Here is a 25,028-nt window from a genome sequence, read left to right on the forward strand (position 1 = left end):
GAGTGGAGAACATGAGACTGTTTCCTATGACGCTCCAGAGACAGACGAGTCTTCGCTGAGGCCAGCTTCCAGCCTCCGCCACTGAGACTGCAGCTCTGCACAAGACGTTTGGCCAGCGGAGAAATTAAAATGGTCGTGCCCTACTGAGCCTGGTTTCTCTCAAGGTTTTTTTTCTTCACTTCCGCCTTTAGTGAAGTTTTTTTTCCCTCTCCGCTGTCGCCACTGGCTTGCATGGTTCAGGATCTGTAGAGCTGCGCATCGTTGGATTTGCTCTTCAATATTTGGACTCTCAGTAGTGATTATTAAACCACACTGAACTGAGCTAAACTGAACTGAACTTAAACACTACAAACTTAACTACACTGTTCCTATTTACTATGACCTTTTAAGTGAAGCTGCTTTGACACAATCTACATTGTATAAGCGCTATACAAATAAAGGTGAATTGAATTGAATTGAATTGAATTAGTTGGAAACAGCAAATAAATAATGTGATATCAAAATTGGTAAAAACTGACAATAAAGCAATGTATGTATTGTATAACACACTTATATTGCCATATATGAGTTATTGTGTTGAAATTTGGGTGAATACGTATAAATCTAACTTACGATACTTGTGTACAATGCAAAAAAATTTAATTAGACTGATAGAAAATGTGGGGTATTTGGAGCATACATATCCTTTATTTTTTAACTTGAAGATACTTACGTTGAATGATTTGGTTAAATTTAAAACAGAACAAGTTATGTTTAAAGCTAGGAATAAATTACTTCCGAAATGCATACAAAAGTTTTTTGACGAAAGACTGAGAGAAGAACAAAATCTTAGGAGGTTGAAAACAAGGACAACTTAAAAAAATTGTGTATGTCTGTATGTGGTGTGAAATTCTGGAACATTCTGGAACAGTTTCAATGTCAGGATATTAATCAATTAAAAAAGTTGTATAAATATATATTAATAAAGGAATATATATATGATGAATAGAGGTGATTAACAAAACTTTAAAATGAGAAAGGTATGATTTCAATTTAAATTTTTGGGTCTATGTTATAAAATGTAAACATACAAAAGGAATCAAACATATAATATGTCAAAGATACCAAAATATGTCCAATATAAAGCTCATATATCTCATGTAAAAAGAAGAGATAAGTAAAAGACGAAATAAGTTGAGGTAGACAAATGATGTGTGTGATAATGGGGGAAAATAATACGCTTGTGCTTCATCCCGCTCCATTTCGACAATGTTAAAATGTGTTTTTGTTTAAAGAATTGTTGATTTTTGATGTATGATTTTTCTGTTTGAAACAAATAAATCAAATCTAAAAATTAAATTTCAAAAAAGTAGCTGGTTTTAGGTATTGGGTAGGATTAGGGATGTCAAATAAAATTTATTATATTAGCATTTTTGACCCTTTAAAACCTCTTTTTCACTTCATAAAATATATTAAATATAATTACAGAAAAAATGGATTATATACTTTACACTGTTTAACAAGACAGACATGGTTCTCTGTGATAAAAGTGAATTGTCATCTATATTTGTTTAAATGTTAATCAAAGAAGTCTATTATCTATTATCAGTTGGACGTTTAAAAGTTTATACTATGTAATGTTTACTGGATTATTTTAATTGTATAGTTTTCATTTAACTCCGACACTAAATAGCCTTCTTATTGTATCACCAGTGTGATTAAAATAGGATTTTAGTGTACTAGTTTAAGAAATTAGGCTTAATAATTATGAATTCACTAAATGTTAAAAGTAGATTAAGTAAATACTAAATTACTAAATTAAGTAAATAATATACTTCAAAATAACTTATTCCCTTAATAACAATAATTTTTGACTAACAATTCACTGTAAAAAAACAATTATGGGTTCCACATAATACCTTTACGTTGTTCCAACACAAATCGGTTAAGTAAACTTAATTATTTGTACAAATTGAAGTAGATTGAACATAAAACAATTAAGTTGTCCAAAACAAACCTCAGAAATTGTGTTGATTCGGCTCATTTTCAATAAGTAGTTATTTTAAATAAAACCTAGACTCATTTTGAAAAATTACCACTGTATACATTTCTGGAGAGCATCAAATCCCTGGATTTTTTGCAGTTTCCTGTTTTTGTATCCACCAGAGGCCGCTGACGCTTTTTCAGATCTCAAATTTCTTCCGCGAATGCCATTCGTGCCTGCTGTTCTCGCGTAAATCCACCAGAGGCCGCTGTCGACTGACTGAATGACTGACTGACCAATCGACTGATCCACCCTCCTCCTTCCCTAAACCCAACCAATAGTGTTTTCAAAAGCACTGATTGACCCGCCCACCCACTTCATTAAAGCCAACCGACAGTTTTCAAAAGTAATCCAGAAAAAGAAAAGCCCACGTCTGAGTTTTACGACGTTTTCACATTTTACTACATTCTCAGCCTGTTATTTACTTGTTTATTTTATTTTTGGCTTCTGTATTTGTCTTACCTGTTTTCTATAACTGTTCTTCGCCGGACTTGAACCCCATCATCATGGTCAACTCCTTTCTGCATCTCAAGTCCGCCGATGTACACGGCGAGCTAACTGGACAAACTGGTCACTGCGGGAAAGCCGTCCATACGGTGGTAAGCGGTCAGCTGGCTAGCACGAAAAGAAACGGCATCATACCGCCCCATAGCGTTCGTTTTAAAGAAGTACTTCTGGCTACATAATTTGCGATCCCCAGAAATGTATATAGGGCTACATTTTCAGAATGAGACTATGTTGTTTAAATAGGTAAGTAATAAGCAGATTAAATCTTTTTTGAGTGAAACAAAAAACATAAATATCACAAAGCACAGAAGGGAAACACTTTATTTATATAAGTGATTAGATAATCACTGCCAGTTAAATCAAATAAACCTCAATTAACATACAAGGCCAGACTTGTTGATTTAGCTCTAATTATAATATGCCATATTTTATGTAAAGACAAATTTAAAGCACACCATAAAAAGCAATTAGTTACTTTAAAAAAGTAAGACAGACTTCACTCTAAAGTAATTAATAGTTTTAAATCAACGAGTTTACTCACTTTTTAAAGTACAGTCTACTAATCATTTTAAAAGCAATGGATTTACTCACTTCTTTAAGTAAAGCTAACTAATAGCCTTTTAAATTTCATTGTATGATAAGCAAAGAACCTAAAGATAAGAAAAAAAGCAGGTCTGAGTCTTAATTCAATGACTAATTCATTCTCAGAGAATAGTGCAGACACTCAAAGGCAGCTGAAGCCTGTATGCGGTCATAAATATGATATGAAGGGTTGTACTGCAGGTTGCTGCACAAATTCACCTCATTGCTCTGTCATGCAAGTGAATTAACTCAAAAAAGTTAAAGTGAACTCAAAGTGGAAACAGCACAGACATTTCTTGTCTATTTTAGGAGTCTATGGCGGTCATCCACAGTTTCTAAATGACCGAATTGGATACATTTAGACATGATAATTATAATAACTATTAAATAAATCAGTAATATATAATCATTAAACTAAAAAAAATAACTAATAAAGGTAATATCTTCATACAGTAAGATCTCCAACAGTATGTACGTGGCTAGAGGAGCTGTGTTTTTATTACTAGATTTCACTGTGGCACAGATTTCATGTAAAATGAGTGCACTAAAGTATACTGACTCAAAAAGTTAATGATATGTAATCAACAAAACCCATGTTGGTAACACTTTATAATAACAGCACTTTTAATCATTTATTAAGCATTAGAAAATATTATTTGTTATTCATTAAAGGGGACATATTATTCCCCTTTTTTAAGATGTAAAATAAGTCTCTGATGTCCCTAGGGTGTATATATATATATATATATATATATATATATATATATATATATATATATATATATATATATAAATATTCAGCTCTAAATACCACATGAATAATGTTTTATAACTCTTGGAATCTCTTTCTTTTAGCCTTTGATCCAAATTGGTGACTGTCACTTTAAATTCAAATGAGATTATGCTCTTTTCAAAATAGGGCAGGGCTGCAAATGCCTGTGTCAGCATAGTGGCAGATTCAATAACAAGACTAGTGTCCTATGCTAATGAGAGAGAGATCATTACCAATGGGCAGGGCTTCCCCCCTCTGATGACATGTACAAAGGGAGAATGTTAATCAACGTGTTTCTGCAGACTATTTTATTTATCAAGTGTAACTATAAAAAAAGGAATATATTTTTACCATTAGAAGCTGGTTATATTCACTAACTGTTCACTAAAATACTCAATTTAATAGTGAAAAATGAATCATCAGAAAAGTATGAAAATACAATCATTAAGCACATTATATAAGTGCTTATAAGTCAAGAATACAGCATCTGTAGCTGTATTTAAACTGCTTACTAATGTCTATTAATGTAGACTTAATGACTTGAAAACTGGTGCTTATTAAATGATTCATAGAGTGCAGTTATTATAAAGTGCTACCCAAGTGTTTTCTGTGTTTTGTTGTCCAATTATGCCAACTTCAGAATGTGTCTAGGTGCAACCCAGGCTCATTGGAAATACATACATTTGAGATTGACAAAAATATACCCTGGACTACGGCTTCAGTTTTTGTTTTTACAAATCCACCAGATGGCACTGTGTGCATTTTTAACAATCTCAAATACGTTGCTTAGACATGATTTCTTATACGTGCCATTTTTTTAAACTCTAATTATCTGGTTAGAACAGAATTTTGCATGCTCAAACTCGTGTGACCGTGGTTTATTCCGTAGACAATAAAAAAAATCAAATTTGCTTAATGGGGCTAATAATATTGACCTTAAAATGTTTTTAAAAAAAATTTTAAACTGCTATTATTCTAGCCGAAATAAAACAAATAAGAAAAAATATTATAGGAAATACTGTAGAAAAATTCCTTGCTCTGTTAACATCCTTTGGGAAATATTTGAAAAAGAAAAACACAGGAGGGCTAATAATTTTATCTCCAACTGTACATGCAAGCACGTTTTCTCAATGAGCCTGTGTTGGCTACATAGGTTGTCACATTAATAGTCCCTTTTGGAAAATCAGTCGGGATAATTAAAGGCTCAAGCTGGAATGTATCTGATTTTGGCAAAAAGTTGTACTCGAAAACTGCTTCGCTCTCTCCATACTATTCTAGGTAGTAAGAAGACACATAAATACGATGTAAAATAGAAGAAGGATTGAATTGGTGTGTAATTGTTTAAGATATTCGTCTCCTGGGTTATTCAGTCCATTCTCCATCATTGTTCAGTCCTCCTCCTCCCCTTCAGCATCTCCTTCCTCCTCCTGCATAAACTCCACCATCAGCTCAGCGGTGCAGGATGCTTCCCCCAGGCCGTTGACGGCTTTGCAGGTGTACTTGGCATCATCATCAGGGCAAACTTCTGAGATGACCAGACTACAGTGGCCATCCTCCTCGTAGTCAATCTGAAAGTGTCGTGTCTCCTTAATAGGTTGGTCATCTTTGTACCACACTACCTCAGGATCCGGGTAGCCTTTATTTTTCAGAAAACAAAGTAAATCAGTAGAGTTCTATTATCCCTATATTTACACCTATTAAATCTATGTGAACAGGAAGTTGCTGAGATCTTTATTTCAGTACACTCAAAAAATTAGTTATGGCTTTAGTTGGTCCAAAACATGTGGCTATAATTAAACTATTAATTTATGTTTGTCTAATATAACCAAAAGAGTTGTGTTGGAAAAAAATAGAAAAAGTAAGTTTTCAAATTGTGTCACGGTGGCACAGTGGGTAGCACGATTGCCTCACAGCAAGAAGGTCACTGGTTTGAGCCCCGGCTGGGTCAGTTGGCATTTCTGTGTAGAGTTTGCATGTTCTCTCTGTTCGCATGGGTTTCCTCTGGGTGTTCCGGTTTCCCCCACAGTCCAAAGACATGTGCTATAGGTGAATTGAATAAGCTAAATTGTCCGTAGAGTATGAGTGTGTGGGTGTTTCTCAGTTTTGGGTTGTGGCTGGAAGGGATCCGCTGCTTAAAACCTATATGCTGGATGAGTTGGCGGTTCATTCCACTGTGTTGACCCTTGATTAATAAAGGGACTAAGCTGAAAAGAAAATGAATGAATGAAGTTTTTAAATTGATCTCAGCTCGCTTAATTGAAATGATTGAAAGAGAGTTGTGTTGCTCCTGCAGTAGCGCATTTTGGTCAATAGGTGCACATGCGCAGTTTCAAAACAACACAGGAAGGAAGATTCAAGCCACAACAATCGCTCTCATTATATGGGAAACAAAAGATGAAAATTACAGTACAAATTGAGAAAGCACACAGAAAGTTTCCCCAATGTGGACACAGGTGAGATTTTTCTTTTTTATGCATTTATATTGAGGCTGTGACAACATTTGAATCATAGTAACATATTCTGTTGTAATACCATCATGTGGTTAACCTTAACATTATAGTAGTGTTATAAAATTGCCATGTAACCTGTGTCTTTTTCACATTATAGTTAGAACAATTGATAGTTTTTTGCATTGCAGTGAAATTTTATACTTGTTAAACTTGAATAAAATAATTTCATAATTTAGCTTTAATCTATTTAGTTATTTAAGTTCAATAACTAAATAGATTAAAGCTAAATTATAAATGTTATGTTGACTGAACTAAACAACATTACATTACCTTTATGTAACTAACTTAAGTTACTTAACTTAAGTGTATGTTGATGTACTTTTAACTGAAGCAGAATATAGTAGGGGCTTGGTTAAGAATATTTAAGAATATATTAAGAATATTACCACTTATGCAAGGTGTTTCTATTTCAGCTTCAACAGGACAAGTTGACGTTATTTTCACTTCTGTATGCCGTTATCAGTCAAATTATTTTTTTCATTTCTGAAAGTCTTGATAACACCATCGTTGAGTTTTTCCTCTAATTATTCATTCATTCATTTTCTTTTTGGCTTAGTCCCTTTATTAATCCAGGGTTGCCACAGAGGAATGAACCGCCAACTTATCCAGCAAATTTTTTTACGCAGCGGATGCCCTTCCAGCTGCAACCCATCTCTGGGAAACATCCATACACGATCACTCACACTCACACCATACGGACAATTTTGCTAATTCACCTATACCGCATGTCTTTGGACTGTGGGGGAAACCGGAGCACCTGGAGGAAACCCACACGAACGCAAGGAGAACATGAAAACGCCACACAGAAATGCCAACTGACCCAGCCGAGGCTCGAACCAGCGACTGCTGTGAGGCGACAGCACTACCTACTGCACCACTGCGTCGCCTCTAATTATTTCAGCAAATAAGATTGTAAAAAATATTTCTTATACTCCCATTCACTGCGCATAGTTACTCAACTATGACAACTTCTGTTACTAAGAAATGTCATCTATCTATCTATCTATCTATCTATCTATCTATCTATCTATCTATCTATCTATCTATCTATCTATCTATCTATCTATCTATCTATCTATCTATCTATCTATCTATCTATCTATCTATCTATCTATCTATCTATCTATCTATCACACCAACCTTAGAATGATGTCTGAAGAATCATGTGACACAGCTGACTACACTAATGGCTCCTGAAAAGTTTTATAATTTGATATTTTGGTATTGTACAATGGTTTTTTAAAACTGTATTTTTAACAAACCCAGGGATGGTGAGCATAAAAATCTTTTCAAATTCAGTTATATATTTGAGGGTTAATGGTAAAAGAGTAATGACTCAGTACTTAAAATATAGAAGCTGCTGAAGCTGAAGCTCATTACCTTCAATCTTGCAGTCAAAGCGGGCAGCGCTGCCTTCCACCACTTCCACATCCTGAATGACAGAAGCGAAGCTGGGCGCTGCTGGAGTGTGGTTTTCATCCTCCACGCTCTCAAGAAACGGTGCTGGAGGCTCTTCTAAATGCAAACATGTATATCATATTTATACTGTACACTGTAAAAAATATCTGTTAATTAACACCGTCTGTATTTTGTGATTCACAAGTTTCTTTTTATTTACGGATGTGAATCCCATCATGGGAGTTTTATCTCTGCTCTGTCAACTTTTGATGCAGAAAATTCTACTCTACAGTTTAACAAAGTGAGTTTTTTGACATTTTAATTATATAATGTATAATTTTTGACAATTTAATTATATAATGTATATAGAGAAATAAGTCAGTAAAATAACAGAAATAGTGGCTGTTTATTACAAGGTATAGCGTAATATACAACACCAACTCAGACATTACATCACATTAAACTATAAAAATGTTAATAAAAGTAACTTTTTCCAGTTGTTAAAAGTTGTTGGAAGAAAGATCAATAACCCATTAATAAGAATAAAAATATGAATCACAAAATATGGGAAACTATGGGAGTTTTTTGTTATAGTAGATGCAAATAATATTTGTACAAATATGACATTTACAGTTTTATAGAATTGGTTTGGCACAACTTTTTTCAAACATTTCAGCATATTATTAATTGTGTACAATACACAATCACAAATTACCCTTTTTACTACACAAAATAAGTTTCATCTATATAAATGTTTCATTTACAACTGCCTTTCATAAAGCTATTACTATTAAACTTTTGATTTGCATCTCTTTACATCCAGTCAAATACAGTACATCTATATATAATTTCATTCAACTGATCTTAATATTTAATCACTGAAAAATTTATTGTTTATCGATTTTTAATTTGTCGGATAATTTGTAAGTTACAAATTGTTGCAAGAGATTGTAGTCAAGAAAAGGTTGCAACAATACAGTGCAGCATTACTAGAATAAATACTTTGTTTTTACAGTTTTTCTCAGTGGCTTTGGTGCATTTCTCACAACACTATTTACGTTTGTAAAACAGTTAATGCATTTCTCAAAACAATTAGTACAAACTGCAAAACCTAGTTGATAACCTGCAAAAGCGTGTTACTTGCTCAAAATGGATAGCTCATTACTCAAAAGCAAGTATTCATGTCTAAGAAAGTTAGACATCACTGCATTCAGTAAGGTATCTGAGTACAAGACACTGAATACAGTATGTATGTTTCACATTTTTACTGCATATGCTCTTCGCAATTCTGATTTATTCACAGCATTATGCAAAAGAATAAATACACCCTTATTTACAGCCAACATAAACTCCCTTTGGGTAAAGCTGTGCACAACTGTAAACAATATTGCAGTACATATTGGAACTGAACCTACAACATACATAGGTCTGTAACTCATTTATGATATGTTTCAATTTAGAAGACATTTACAGGAAATAAAAGATTACATTTTTACATGAAAAAAAATTTCCATTTGACAAATTTTGTCAACTAGTTCAACATTTTTGTTTGTAATGACTCAAGTAATGAAATGAGAACTATTAGTTTAACATGGAATTCCTATTCAGCATTCACAAGCTTAGTTAATTTTGACTGACATGACATAAGCAAATGATAATGTTAGAAAAAAGCATAGAGTTGTTTGAAAGTAATTGATGCATTTCCAAAAGCATTTGCAATTTGTTGGAAGGAATGAGAAACTGCTACTATGATTTGCACAAATTACTAATTGTTTTGAGAAACGCATTAACTGTTGTGCAAATGTAAATAGTGTTGTGAGAAATGCACCAAAGCCACTGAGAAAAACTGCAAATATACCTTCTGTCAATTTGTCTGATGGCTGTGTTTAGAGTTTTACAGTACATTCAATCAGCTCTGAGGATGATTTGAAACCTGTACATTGTATTATCTGCTACTGAATCAACTAATTAAGAACTAATTTGAAAAAAAAAGGTCTTACTGTTGTGTTTTAGTGGTTTAACCAAATGTTTTCACGTATCACAAAGATCTTTTGTTGAAACAATGATTATGTGGAATGAAAATATGTCCAATCATGACATCAGGTACTGAAAGAATGACTTGTGGAACTACAAGTGTGAGTAGTTTTGTCTAAGAGATTTGAAATGTATTTAATTAGTTATGAAAATAATACCAAACTGATTTTTAAAAAACCCTGTAATTTACAGTATGTGGCAACAATGTAAAAATGGTTTGCTAGGCCATTACCTTCAGTCGGAGAGCTTTTCTTTGGGCCAATCCCTCCTAACATTCCCATAGAGCTGAATCTGGAAATGGCTCGCACCGCATTCCCTGTTTTCTGCAGAGATGCTCACAAACATGAAGACTAAGCTCTGTCCCTTCACCGAGAGACAGTTTCCCCTACAAAGTAATTCTCTGTTTAACAAATAAATCATAATGCTCTCACCTGCCAGCGACGCCTCAGGATGTACTTTTTCATCCTTTCTTTGGACAGCTGTTTAGCCTCCATGTTTTTGGTGTCCTGTTTGAGCCAGGAGTGCTCGAAACACTGAGCGCAGGTCAGTCTGGCCCTAAAATATGGGTCATTAAAATAAAATATTCATCTCAATATTTAGTGTGTACTACTAATAGATATGATAAGCATGAGTTTGATCATTTACTTTGCCTATCCTTCATTTACAGTAATATAGATTTTACTGAGATATTAGTTATTTGCTAAATTTGACACAAACTTTAAGCTAGTGTTTTTCCTCTGTTGTAGCATATATCTAAGCTGAAAAGCTTCCTGAACAAGGTAAAATGCAGGATGGGACTTGTTTTCTTCTATCAAGAACTGACTGGATGTTGTGATTTGAGATTGGTGGATGTTGTGAGAGACAAGTTGTCCAGCACTTGTCAATAAACACATCATTAAAGTCTGCATGAACTGGGATATTTATTACAGTATGTTGATGTACTTCCAACTGAAATGGAATATTGAGTATGGGACAGTTCTTTATATTTGCACATCATTCCCTCAAAGCAAATTAATGGTAAGAAGGGCGTGGTTAAGCATACAGTGCATCTGGAAAGTATTTATAGTGCTTGACTTTTTCCAAATTTTTTAATGTTACAGCCTTATTCCAAAATTCTACACACAATACCCCATAATGACAACATGAAAAAAGATTTTTTGGAATTGTTGCAAATTTATAAAAAATAAAAAACCTGAAAGATCACATGTACATAAGTATTCACAGCCTGTGCTCAATACTATGTTGATGCACCTTTGGCAGCAATTACAGCTTCAAGTCTTATTGAATATGATACCACAAGCTTGGCACTCCAGTCTTTGGGAATTTTTGCCCATTCCTCTTTGCAGTACCTCTCAAGCTCTATCAGGTTGGATGGGAAGCGACGGCATACAGCAATTTCAGATCTCTCCAGAGATGTTTCATAGGATTTAGGTTTGGGCTCGGGCTGGGCCATTCAAGGACATTCACTGAGTTGTTGTGAAGCCACTCCATTGATATTTTGGTGGTGTGCTTTGGGTCATTGTCCTGCTGGAAGATGAACCATCACCCCAATCTGAGGTCAAGAGCACTCTAAAGCAGGTCTTCATTTAGGATGTCTCTGTACATTGCTGCATTCATCTTTTCCTCTATCCTGACTAGTCTTTCAGTTCCTGCAGCTGAAAAACATCCCCACAGCCTGGTGCTTCCACCACCATGCATCACAGTAAGGATGGTTTTAGCCTGGTGATGAGCGGTGCCTGGTTTTCTCCAAACGTAACGCCTGGCATTCACTTCAAAGAGTTCAATTTTAGTCTCATCAGACCAGAGAATTTTGTTTCTTATGTTCTGAGAGTCCTTCAGATGTCTTTTGGCAAATATCAGGCAGGGAGTGGCTTCCGTCTGGCCACTCTACAATACAGGCCTGATTGCTGCACAAATGGTTGTCCTTCTGTAAGGTTCTCCCCTTTCCACAGAATAACGCTGGAGCTCAGACAGAGTGACCATTGGTTTATTGATCACCTCCCTGACTAAGGCCCTTCTTCCCCGATCACTAAGCTTAGATGGCCGGCCAGCTTTAGGAAGAGTCCTGGAGGTTCCAAACATCTTCCACTTACGGATGATGGAGGCCACTGTGCTCATTGGAGCTTTCAGAGCAGCAGAAATTTTTCTGTCACCTTCCCCAGCCTTGTGCCTTGAGACAATCCTGTCTCGGAGGTCTACAGACAATTCCTTTGTCTACATGGTTGGTTTGTGCTTTGACATGCACTGTCAACCCTGGGACCTTATATAGACAGGTGTATGTCTTTTCAAATCATGTCCAATCAACTGAATTTACCACAGGTGAACTCCAGTTAAGCTGCTGAAACATCTCAAGAATGAAGCTGCGGTCACACTGGGCTTTTCGTCCCATAGACTTCCATTCATACACACACGAACGCGTCAGACCGAAAACGCAAGGTCATGCGTCAAGTTTCGCAGGTTACTGCGGTGCAAAGTTCAAGCTTGGTGAACTCTGACCTGCGAAATCGCATCACTCGACTGCGTAAGACCAATCGAGGATCAAAACAGGACCTCTCTGGACAGAAATTTAAAACATGGACAGAATTTCGCACACACAAAGCCCAGTGTGACCATAGCTTGATCAGTGGAAACAGAATGTACCTGATCTCAATTTAGAGCTTCACGGCAAAGGCTGTGAATACTTATGCACATGTGATTTTTCAGGTTTTTTATTTTAATAAATTTGCAAAAATTAAAAAAAATATTTTTTCACTTTGTCATTATGGGGTATTGTGTGTAGAATTTTGAGGAAATAATTGAATTTAATCCATTTTGGAGTAAGGCTGTAAGGAACCACCATTCCAACGCAGAAGGAAATGGTCAGGTTTTTATTGAAGATTACCCAAACGAACTCATTTTTTTTTGTCAGTGGATTTACTTAAATGGATTAATTGTACACCTAAAGAATAACAATTTGTGCTAGCAAATTAAACATTATACATTTTAGTTTCACACAGACTTTAAAGAAAAGAAGAGAAGTTGTTAGAAAAGTGAGGAAAAGTATAAATAAATATATACAATGTGAATTTTAGAAAAAATTATGACGTGAATCCACTAATATTTTTTTACCACATTATATCTTTAATTGCCTAGAGCTTAATCTGTGCTATTCAACAAAAATGCTTTATGTGCATCTATAGGGTCTCTAAAAAGGTTAAAGTCTATAAAATTTGACACTGAGTAAGTGGCAGGGCTTTTTTCATTTCCTCATAGCAAACTAACAATAAAAAGGGCGTGGTTAAGTATATTGTGCCTAAAGCCGACAAACTGACATCAACAAAGAATGACCACCACCTCAAATAAAGAAGTAAATGGTCAGATCTAATGACCAAAACACACTTTTTTAGTGGATTAACTGCACGGATTAATTGTTCACGTAAAAGATGTGGGCTAGCAAAATAAACATTGTAAATTTTAATTTTACACAAACTTTAACCTGGAACAAAATGAACAAAAATGTTCTTGGAATAATGTTGGTGAGATAATGTTTCAGATTTATAAAAAGGGCTTTCATCTTACCTCATGTCTTTTTTCAGGAGCCTGCTGATGAAGTCTTTGGCTTGATCTGAAATCTCATCAAATGCCTCGTCCTCAAAATCCCAGGTGGCTGAGGTGACGTTGGCAAGGGTTTCATTGTCGTTGTCTCCCATGAATGGCGATAGACCGCTGACACTGAAGGTAAACAAGATTAAGCGTGTTAGACAGTTATCTTTGATTCTGTTACTCCATATTTAACCAAAATGTGATGTATAACACAACCACAGTGATGGTCCCATTTAGACATAGTGAATATTTAGACATTCTGAACATATGAACTAGCAGTCATTATATTAATAGTTTTTTTTTTTTGCATAACATTTGCTAACACTTTGACTTTCTTTATTGTCCACAAGTGGAAATTTGTCTTTGGCTTCACCACATAATTACATTCAACATCATTACACATATCACATTAAAATAGATAACACAATGAACCAGACTCTTGCTCAAATCTACTGTACTCTACAGTTGCCACAAATGACATTTGATACACATTTTCATTACTTTACTTTGTCCAAAACATCTTTTTGATTGCAAAAGCTGAAATTTTTAAACTTTATTTTGATGGTCTCTCAATGACTATTCTATTGACAATACACACATTTGCAAGTTCATATCAATGTGTTCTGCTAATCCTAACCTTACTGTAGCAATAGTCTAAATTAACACTTAATTAATGCTTCAATGACAGTTAGATGACATGTAATTATTTATGTACATTGTTTCAACAGTTTTCTGTTGAATCTGCAGTAACTTACTGGCTGCAGTTCGCCAGTAATTTACTGTAAGTCAATTATAGCAAGACTACAGTATTTACATTTACAGCACTATTTATCACGCTTTATATGTATTTAGAGAATTGTTTATCTGTAACATATATAGTAATGCTTTAAAACACAGTTCATAGTTAAATACTATGTAATTTACAAAAATCATTAAATGTCCAAAGTAGATTTATAACAGTTCATGGCGGTTTCCATGAAAATATGAACTGTTTTCAACATTTGTAAGTTTCTGAAGGATCATGTGACACTGAAGACTGGAATAATGACAATCCAGGCTCATTCTGAAAACATACCCCTATATATATTTCTGGAGAGCACCAAATACATCCCAGGATGTATGTTTTATTTTCCGCAAGGCTGTTGTGTACATTATTTAAAATCTAAAATGTCTCTCGCGAGTGCCGTTCTTGCCTGCTCTACTCGTGTAAATCCACCAGAGGCTACTGTCAATTGACTGACTGACCGACCAACCAACCGATTGACCAGTGCACATCCACTTCCCTAAACTCAACTGACAGTGTTTTAAAAAAGCAGTCCAAAAAAAAAAAGAAAAGCCCTCGCCTGATTTTTACCATGTTTTCAGATTTTACCACATTCTCACCCTGATATTTACTTGTTTATTTTATTTTTTGGCTTCTGTTTTTGTCTTACCCACTTTCTGGAGCTGTTCTTTGCCAGACTCAACAGTGGAAAAAGTCATCCAAAACGAGGTAAGCGGTCAGCTGGTAAGCGCAAAAAGGAACAGCGTCATACCGCCCGTAGCATTCGTTTTAAAGACAAAATGCAGCCATATGTACTTCTGGCTACATAATTTGTGATCTCCAGAAATGTAGGGCTACGTTTTCAGAATGAGCCTATGTTACCTAATGATGTAGAACATTCAGCTTTTCCTTCACAGAAATAATTAAATAAAAATATATTGAAGTAGAAACAACTCAATTTAAACTGTAATAATATTTCACAACAGCAGCCTAGGTGAGCTTAAGAGAATTCTTTGAAAATCGGCAGTAAAAATCTTCCCAACATCAAGACTTTGAACATATGTCTATATATTTCTTTTCTTTGACTGTGGTAAGTGTCCTATAATTTATAGCCAATAAAAGCCTATGGTAGGGCGACACAGTAGCGCAGTTGTTAGCACTGTCGCCTCACAGCAAGAAGGTTGCTGGTTTGAGTCCCAGCTGGGTCAGTTCAGTTGACATTTCTGTGTGGAGTTTGCATGCTCTCCCTGTGTTCCTGTGGGTTTCCTCTGGGTGCTCCGGTTTCCCACACAGTTCAAAGACAGTAAGCTAAATTGTCCATAGTGTATGTCCTGGTCCTCCAGATTGGGGCTTGAGTGTTGGGCTAATAACTCATCTCATAAAAACTAGATGTTACATAGTACCAATATGATGCGGCTAAATATCAACTTTGATATAAATGGCCCTGGGAGAAAGTAGGTAATAGCTAGGGCCAGGGGTGCTTCAGGGGTTGGGGGATGGTTGGGGTTGGTGAAATTCCGGGAGTTTTCCGGGAGACAGAGCAATACGGGAGGTGGGCGGTAGATGGGTCTGAAATACGGGAGACTCCCGGGAAAAATGGGAGTGTTGGCAGGTATGATCGTAACTAAAAACTTAATATATTAAATTACAAAATAATACCGTTTTAAGTTTTATTTAATGTTTACAATGCAAATCCAATTAGATCCACTTATTTGGTAAACAAAGCAAGTATCTCATATATCTACTAAAAGACAGAAAATACTTAACAAACTGTATTGTAAATAAATCATATGAACATTTTCATATTAGTCAATAATACTAATGATATTAATTTAAAAACTAAATGAATATAAAAATCACACACATTTCTGCACCTGCAGATTTCGTGTGGGCCTAGTAATAGCCTACTGTAATATAGTTTGAAGCAATTAAAAAAAGTCCATATTTCATGAGTGGGGGTCAACTTATTTGGACTTTTTTGTATTTACAGAATAATGACTGATGTAATCACCTTCAGGAATTAAGTACCATTTTTGGCATAAAATATAAAAAATTTAAATGAAATGTTTGTTTCAATTATTTTAATTATTTTTAATTATTTCAATTATTTTTTTGCAAGTGCACATACTGTAGCACCCTCACGAATCAGGACAGTTTTGCAGTTCACAGCAATAAACAGATGTTTAGGAAAGGTGAATTTATTGTTGTTTAGGGTTTTACTGAAAGAAATAAAATAAAACCAAAAACATCCTGTTACAACATGCTGGGGGCCATTAGTTAATATGTAACCTGGAGATAAAAGTAAGCGACGTAAGTCAGTTTAAATATTTAGGCTCTACCTCCAAGAGATCAAAATAGTGTTTATATGCTAAAATGAAAAAGCAAGCTGTCTAACAACTCCATAAAGTCCATAAAAGGAAATGTTTTCAGTTTGCAGCATTGATGATTACTTTGTCTTTACGTGCCGCGGATCTTAAGGGCCTGTTGGAGGAGTTATACCGATTTGTCACTTACAGAATGTAACAGATGACGCCAATGCTCCACATGTCTGTTGGGTAGCTGATAGCCTCATAGTTGATCACCTCAGGAGCCACAAACTCAGGAGTCCCAAACAGAACCTTCAGAGAGCCAGAGTCCTCTGTAAGCAGAAAATAAAAACATTTAAATCTGTGGCAGAAAACCAGACACCATGTTTGTTTTCCTGTTTGTTTACCTAGCCTTCGAGCAAGTCCAAAGTCAATAAGCTTGATCTTGCTGCCTGTCTTGTTGATGCACATGATGTTCTCGGGTTTTAGATCTAAGTGGACAATGCCTTGCTTGTGGATGAACTGGACTCCATCTATGATCTGCAGCATGTACTTAATCACCTCTCGCTCGGTCAGCTCGAAATCTTCATCCACGATTCGCTCAAACAGCTCGCCGCCAGAAATCCTGCAGCCAATGGGGACCACAGTGACATCATCATTAGGTGATGCTAACCAATCACTGTCAGACTGCAATTGAAACGTTTTAAACTTGTTTATGCACATTCCATTTAACAACCATATGAACAGTGTCTCTGCGCCTGGAGCGCTAAACAATTCTCTTACACTCAGGGAGATTTAAATCTGGGCTATTTTCCGTCATGGCTGCCAAACAGAGAAAGAGAGCATTCATACTTTTTCCTCCCCACCTCTTTGTTTCTCCATCTCACTATATAAGGGCTTGTGACACGCACGTCTCCAATCACACACTCTTGGATTTCGCATTCCACCCTCGCCATAAAAAGCTAAACTAGTGAAATGATTTAAAGGTGTTGGAAGACAACTACCAAACATCACAACCTGTTCAAAAACAGCAGGGATCGCAGGGTAGGTTCATCAAATTGACCTGATGTCCCATCCTGAAAGATGTAACATGCATGGAACATCTTTTTAGTCAATGATTCTCATAATATTCCCCATTACAATCTTGATCTTTTAGTATGATCATCATATGATCATATTTTGTTTTGCTAGTTTCAATGCTTTTGCTTTGAAATTGAAAGAAGACTGATAGCGAATCAGGATCAACTAATCGCCAAAGTATATCATCTTTAACAGATGTATAAGAGTTTTGCTTGAGGTACTTTGTAAAAATTAAAACTTAAAAAATGAAAACAAAATATGATTAGTCGCTTTGGACAAAAGTTCCCCAAATACATTGCTAATTGCTCAATAAAAATACATGTTTTTACTGCTGTCTACTGCTGTCATTTTGAAAGTCTGGCTTCTCAAAAGTAATGTTATATATATATATATATATATATATATATATATATATATATATATATATATATATATATATATATATATATATATATATATATATATATATATTTTTTTTTTTTTTTTTTTTTTTGTATCCATTACAAAAGTAATATATATATATGTTTTTTTTTTTTTTTTTTTTTTTTTTTTTTTTTCAAATAAGATTCATTCCATCAGAGTGCCAAGTGTTTAGTTCTGTTTCCATGTACCAAACACGAAGAAGGAAGCAAAATAAATAGATGTGTCATTTTTTTTGGATTTAGCACATTTAGTTTTGTTTCCAAAGCACTAACACAAGTAGAAACAACATACACCAACTGACAAACGTTTTGTCATCCAAGTTTTAGGAACAACAAATAATAACTTGACTTCTAGTTGATCATTTGGTATCAAAAGTGACTTATATGAAAGGCAAAGGCCTCTAGATTACGCTTATTTTTACCAAAATACAATATGATCATGCCTTGACTTTTAAATCTTTAATTAGGACAGTAAGGTCTCACTTTGCTAAGACAAAATTATTTTGACTTGACAGAAATAATGTACAGTATAGAATATAAAGTCATGGTGCAGTGAAAAAAAATCTCTGCAATGACTCAAATAACTTAATAATAAAGTCATCTGGAATGAAAAAACATTATTGCAGGACTCCCAGAGTTCATCAAGATTCCTTGGATTCTTATTTAATACCTCCTCCTTCATCTTACCCCAGATATGCTCAAGAATGCTCATGTTTGGTGACCGGGCTGGCCAATCCTGAAGCATCTTGACCTTCTTTACTTTCATAAACTTTGTGGAGGCTGAAGTAGGAAAAGGAGCGCTTTCCTGCTGATGAATTTGCCCTCTCCTGTACTTTGCAATCTAATGGGCAGTCTTAATACCTCAGGCTGTTGATGTTGCCATCCACTCTGCAGATCTCTTGCACACCCCTATACTGATTGTAACCCCAAACCGTAATTTTTCCTTTACCAAAATTGACTGATTTCTGTGAGTGCCACCCCAGTGACAGTTAAAGAAGTGTTTAAAAAGTTGGTTCAAATATACAGTATATATTTTTTCAGTATTGCAAATCTCTTGCTAAATTTGCACTTGCAAAACAACGTGCACTGTAAAACCAGACTGTCAACTTTATCAAATGAAATGAGTGCAGTTAACTCAAAATTTACTGAAAGTTAATTCTACTCATTTGAAAAGAGTTTTGAACTCAGTGTTGAAGGTAATGAGTTAACTAAATAGCTCATTACTTTAACTTAAATGGAGTAAGTTCACAGTACTCATATAGATTAGTTTTTAACTCAAATGGTTTGTAGCAATCAGTTTCCTCAGACAGTTTGTGTTGCCTTAACTTATTGGGTTTTACAGTGCTCAGTTGGTTTGAGTTCTCTTCATTTATTGGACTTTACTGTGCTCAAATTGCTTCGTTTACTCAAATGGATTAAGTTCGCAGAAGTCATTTGGATTACTTTTTGAACTTAAATGGTTTGTTGCAATCAGTTTCCTCAAATGGTTTGAGTTACCTTAACTTTTTGGGTTTTACAGTGTATAAAAAATGTTCTATGCAAATAAACTAGAATTGGGCTGTACCGAATTCTGTCAATGTGCTTCACATTAGTCTTCCTGATTTTTGATTAGGTTAGAGACTCACATCTCCATGACCATGACCATGTCTGATTTTCCCTCGAAGGCGTCCATACACTGCACCAGTTTGGGGTGGTGGAGGCTGTTCATGATGCCGATCTCCTGCCTCACGTTCTCCTTTTCCTTTTGTGAGAATGCCTTGATGAACTTCCCTGCCCATACCTTTTTACTGGACTTCTCCACTAGCTTGAAGACTTGACCAAATTTACCCCTAAAGACAGAGAAATTGGTCAGAAGAGCACTATCTTACACCATTCAGACTATTGATGAAAATAGCAGATTCTTACGTTCCTAAGCGGTCCTCTATATCATAGAAGTCCTTGACGCTGCAGTCTTTTTTAATGATCACATTTCTATATTCTGGCTCTTTTTCTTCATCTGTGAAATGAACAGGAAATGTATCAGACGGAGCACGTGGGAGTCGTGTTAGTAAACTCTGGATTCATGAGGAATGGATCAGCGGGCTAAATGCTTTGAACTTCATACCATCATCAGACACAGCGGCTCCAACTTCCTCTTCTTCCTTTTTCTCTGGAGAAGAACATAAATGTTTTAAAAGCTTAGTTTTAAGTAGAGCATCAGCTCATCGCACTTATACTTCAGGGTTCATTAGTCCTCACCACGCTGACTCAATATGATTTTTTTTTTTTAGATAAAACCAGACATTTAAGCTTTTTAAACAAGGTTATCAAAGGAAAAAATGTTAGATTTTTTTTTTCTTTTTTCTTCTTCTAGATTTTGGTATTGTTCTGTTTGATATGTAAGTATTCTATAGTACTTTATTGATAGATTTGGTACAGCTGGTGTAATATTGACGTAATTAATTTAGTATTATTTAATCATTATATTTAAGAATAATGTTAATGAAATTAAATGATGTCAAAATTACCTCAAATGTATGGTGTGAAATATTAGGGTCAAAGACGAGATGTTTCATTTTAGTTTCCACATCAAATTAAATTTACAGAAGGGATTTAATGTCCCTTTGACTGCTGCTCTATCAAATGGTTGACCATGTTTTTACTGTTTAAATAATGCCTGTTGAAGTAATTTAAAGAATGACTGTTTTAAATAATGGTTTACACTACACAGCATTGTTGGTTTACAAAAAACAAACATAATCCTGCTGCACTACTACACTTGATTTTGGTTTTATTGTCAAAAACAAAACAAGAAAGCATGTTAAATGAGAATCTGAAATATTTTATGGCATACTTCAAAAAATAAAGATGATTTAGTATTTAAAAATGTTTTATTTTGAATATTTTTTAAAATAAATAGGTCTTACACTTCATGTTTTCTAATTTTTCATAGTATAAGTATTAATTCTGGTAGTTTTACCATAAACCGACATATCTACCATTTGGTAGAGGTTGATATTTTAGAAATTACTGGATGTGTTGAAAAAATATGCATTAAGTGTGTTTATGCATTGAGTAATGTCTAGTGACATTAGGAGTTAAGAAATGCAATGCAAATATGTTTTTTCTTTGTGGGGTTGTTAAAGGGATATAGAGTATTTAGAAGGCATATTAAATGCAAGCAAAGTGTCTACCTCAGTGTTTTAAAATGGGAAATAAAATGTCAAAATGTTCCATTGTCTATTGTAAACTACTGCTTAACTTGTCAGTTGGCAACTTATGATAAAGTCATGATGAAAATATGGTAATCCTTTTTTTTGCACAGAAAAAAACCCCAAAACATTTTATTAAACAGGTTAAGGTCAATGGACACATTCTAACACACATAAAAATTCTTCAATAAAAATGTTAAGCTGTGTTCCACTTTTATTCTTTTATTTATGCTTGCAAATCCTACTTTGTTTTTGACCCATATATTACATATTATTTGAATAATATAATATGATTAAATATTTTTTTTTGTTTCCTTTAATGCAGACAAGATGCTCCTCTAGAACATTATCACATCATTCATTCATTCATTCATTTTCTTTTTAGCTTAGTCCCTCTATTAATCGGGGGTCGCTACAGCGGAATGAACCGCGAACTATCCAGCACATGTTTCACGCAGTGGATGCTCTTCCAGCTGCAACCCATCTCTGGGAAACATCCATACGCACTCATTCACACCCTACGGACAATTTTAGCTTACCCAATTCACCTGTATCACATGTCTTTGGACTGTGGGGGGAACCGGAGCACCCGGAGGAAACCTATATGCGAACTCCACACAGAAACCGCAACTGACCCAGCCGAAGCTCAAACCAGCGACCTTCTTGCTGTGAGGTGACAGCACTACCTACTGCGCCACTGCGTCGCCCATTATCACATCATTCTATATAATATAAGCTGAGAACTGCCCTTATTTAAGCTAAATAAATTCTAAATTTCCATTTCTCAGCTGTTCGTAAGATTGCATGTTATGATGCTCATATACAGTTGAAGGAAAAGCTATTAGCTCTCCTGTGAAATGTATTTATTTTTTTTAGATAATTCGCAAGTGTTGTTTAACAGCTGTTCAACACATTTTTAAACATAATAGTTTCAATATTATAAATATATTAAAACAATATAACATAAATATGAATTATAAAATAGCTAATATAAATTTCTAAGAACTGTCATCATTAGCTGGAGTATCCACCAGACTCACTCCAGCTATATGAACACTCCACCAGCAATTCACCCAGACCTACCATCATGTTTTGCAGCTCACAACTGAAATTGGTGTGTGACTGCCAGCCGTAATGGGAGTTGTAGTTTAGGTGATTGACAGGGAGTGTTCTCCAGTGATCCGCAAGGGCAACACTGCTGCTGATCGTAACAATAACTAATTTCTTTTGTCTTTGCCATGGCATCTACATAATTAGATTAATTAGGTTAACAAGGCAACTTAGGTTTACAAAATTTAGTGATTTCCAATGCTTTCACATGCCAATTTGTAACTTTTTGATATAGTGACTAATTTGTAAAAAATTGTATAATTGCATTAGGACATTTTAGTACAATTTGCTCATCTCCCAATGATGGATGAGTTTAGGGGTGGGATTTGGTTTGGTGCAACGACTTCTTTTTAAAATAGTACATTTCGTTTGAATTATAGCCACTGAAAAAACGTAAACTAATTAGGTTTTCTCTTAAGACCAGGCTTTTTCCATTCCAGCCAAACTAAAAGAAATAAGAGTTTCTCCAGAAAACAAGATAATGATGGGGGTTCTAACATGGCAACGAGCTAGAAAGATGTACAACTCCAGATTTCAAATAATTAAAAACACCACATTTCACATTTTAGGACAATTTGAGACTGGTGAAATAGCCCCTGAGTTCAATCATGGTCACAAAGAATATTGCTTAACCATGGTCAAACTGAAAAAAAAAGAAAAATAATGAACATTTCTGCTGAGACAATAATTTTGACAATTGCAATTTATCATGAAGATGTTTCCATTAGTGACTTCAGACATTTCGACCCCGCTTCTTTTTTTCTCAATCAATAATGATAAAAGGTATATAAGCTGATGTTCGTTCTGACCTGTAACCTCCTCCGCTCCCACTTTAATGGGTCCAGATTCTGCACTGGGCTCTCCAACCCCATACACATTCACAGCTCGAACACGGAATTTGTACTGACGGTCACTGAGGAGGTTCTGGACATGAAAAGATGTGCTGTTACAGGAGGTGAGGTCATTCCATGTGTTGTCGACCGAGTTCCAGATCTCCAGGTTGTACGACTGGACGATGCTGCCGCCATCGTAAGTGGGTCCATACCAAGAAAGAGTGAGCGAGGACCGGCGGATATCAGAGGCAGCGGGGATGCCGGCTGGGGGATCTGGCTTATCTGACAAAAACAAAAAAAAGTTATAAAAAGAAACCAAGCCCAAAATGAAATAGAATAAATTAACTAGAAAAGTTGGTAACACTTTAGTTTAAGTAACAATTCACAAGATTTTCCACTGGTTTATGTAATTATAATTAAGATCTTTTTTATATCCCTAACCCTATCCAATATCTAAACCCAACTACTACCTTACTAACTATTAATAAGCAGCTAATGGGGTATATGCACACAAACTTAAAATTTTCAGTCAGCCAGCCCATGTCCTTCCAGTGAACTGTCTCTCTATTACAAAATAGTCACGTTTAAAATATGTTTTCTTTAAAAATCGATGATCTTCACTGCCTGATGGATATCCGATATAAAGTGGGTCTCAGACCGAACAAAAAGCATTTCATTAAATTCCATTTCCCCCCACCATGTCTTTAGAATAGGAAAATTTATCTTACTGCAGTATTTTCAATGGAGTTTCTGCGCTAGCCTGCTGCTACTGGTGGTCATGACCGGATTAACAACTCATTGGACCCTGGGGCTATTGCATGTCCAAGGGGCCCATTTATTTTATCGCCTCACAAAAGTATATATTTTTGCTATTATAAATGTTATTGTTGTTGTTGTTGTTATTATTATTATTAATTTACTAATAATTTAGTAATATTATTATCTAATTTTCCACCATTTGATTTATATGTGATTATTATAATTTTTTTCTATTTTAATTAAATAGGCCCACAAAATTAATAAAAAATAATATGAAAGTTCAAACAGGATGCCAAAACAAAATAACAAACAAATATTTGCAATACTTGCTAAAACATGCTTCATAATAAACCCTTTACCTTTAAAAGTTTCTTTAGAACTTTAGCTGAGAATAAATCTCGAATGATAGGATATCTATAAAATCCATGCTTCTAATTTCCAAAATTGTGCTCTTCTAAGTTGCAGAATGCTAGCATATTTATTTTTGTATTATTTTTCAGCAGATACATTGTCTGATGAAAGCCAGCCCCAGTCAGTTTTATAAAAAGGGGCAAAGTGAACATTCATAAAAATTTCAGTTCAGTAAGACTTAATCCACAACCGAGTGTATTTACTTAACATAGATGGACATTAGATATCTGTTTGTGTAGGCTATTTAATTTGTTTCGCTGTCTTGGTTATATTATGTTATGGAAAGATTGCGCTCACGATTGTCTCGCGATAGTGCCAAAATAAGGGACTCTCCTGGCAAAATTGGGACATCTGATCACCTTTATAGGGGACTAAAACAGGGCTATTCAATATTCCGATTGGGCTACAGCCACTCCGACCCCAGTTTAGCGGAGCCAATGTTTTTAATCAGCAGAAAACCAAAAGTAATACCCCACTTTATCGACATGCGAAAGCAAAACGGAAAGAGTTATTTCCTGTGTCATGACACAAATGAATTTTTCAGTCAATCTAGGGCCCCCTCCTTCTGTGGGCCCTGGGGCTTGAGCCCCACCTAGCCCTTATGTTGATCCAGCCCCGCTGATGGTTTTTTATGATGAACATTTTCATATGATTTTTCATCTCATTTCATGCTTGAGTAACTAAATCAATGTTTTAGTCTGTTTAACTGAATGTATTTTAATTACATTACAACGTTGATGCTGTA

General features: G+C 35.0%; 1 protein-coding gene across 2 annotated transcripts in view; it reads right to left on the bottom strand.

Annotated features, from left to right (window-relative positions):
- Positions 1-3,914: 3,914 nt before the first annotated feature.
- mylkb (myosin light chain kinase b) overlaps positions 3,915-25,028 on the bottom strand; it is a 36,157-nt gene continuing 15,043 nt past the window's right edge. Inside the window, exons 7-17 of one of the 2 annotated variants that reach the window (XM_056459676.1) lie at positions 23,090-23,395; positions 20,084-20,128; positions 19,885-19,975; positions 19,605-19,808; positions 16,885-17,102; positions 16,686-16,809; positions 13,385-13,537; positions 10,258-10,381; positions 10,059-10,149; positions 7,775-7,906; positions 3,915-5,520 (exon numbers count right to left, since the gene is read on the bottom strand). In XM_056459676.1, the coding sequence (XP_056315651.1) occupies positions 5,273-5,520; positions 7,775-7,906; positions 10,059-10,149; positions 10,258-10,381; positions 13,385-13,537; positions 16,686-16,809; positions 16,885-17,102; positions 19,605-19,808; positions 19,885-19,975; positions 20,084-20,128; positions 23,090-23,395 (1,736 nt within the window). In that variant the 3' untranslated portion in view covers positions 3,915-5,272. Of the gene's footprint in view, positions 5,521-7,774; positions 7,910-10,058; positions 10,150-10,257; positions 10,382-13,384; positions 13,538-16,685; positions 16,810-16,884; positions 17,103-19,604; positions 19,809-19,884; positions 19,976-20,083; positions 20,129-23,089; positions 23,396-25,028 lie in introns of both variants that reach the window. The other variant, XM_056459675.1, reaches the window with a different exon arrangement.

The sequence above is a fragment of the Danio aesculapii genome, chromosome 6, assembly GCF_903798145.1.
Source record: "Danio aesculapii chromosome 6, fDanAes4.1, whole genome shotgun sequence".
In the NCBI taxonomy this organism is placed as follows: Eukaryota; Metazoa; Chordata; class Actinopteri; order Cypriniformes; family Danionidae; genus Danio; species Danio aesculapii.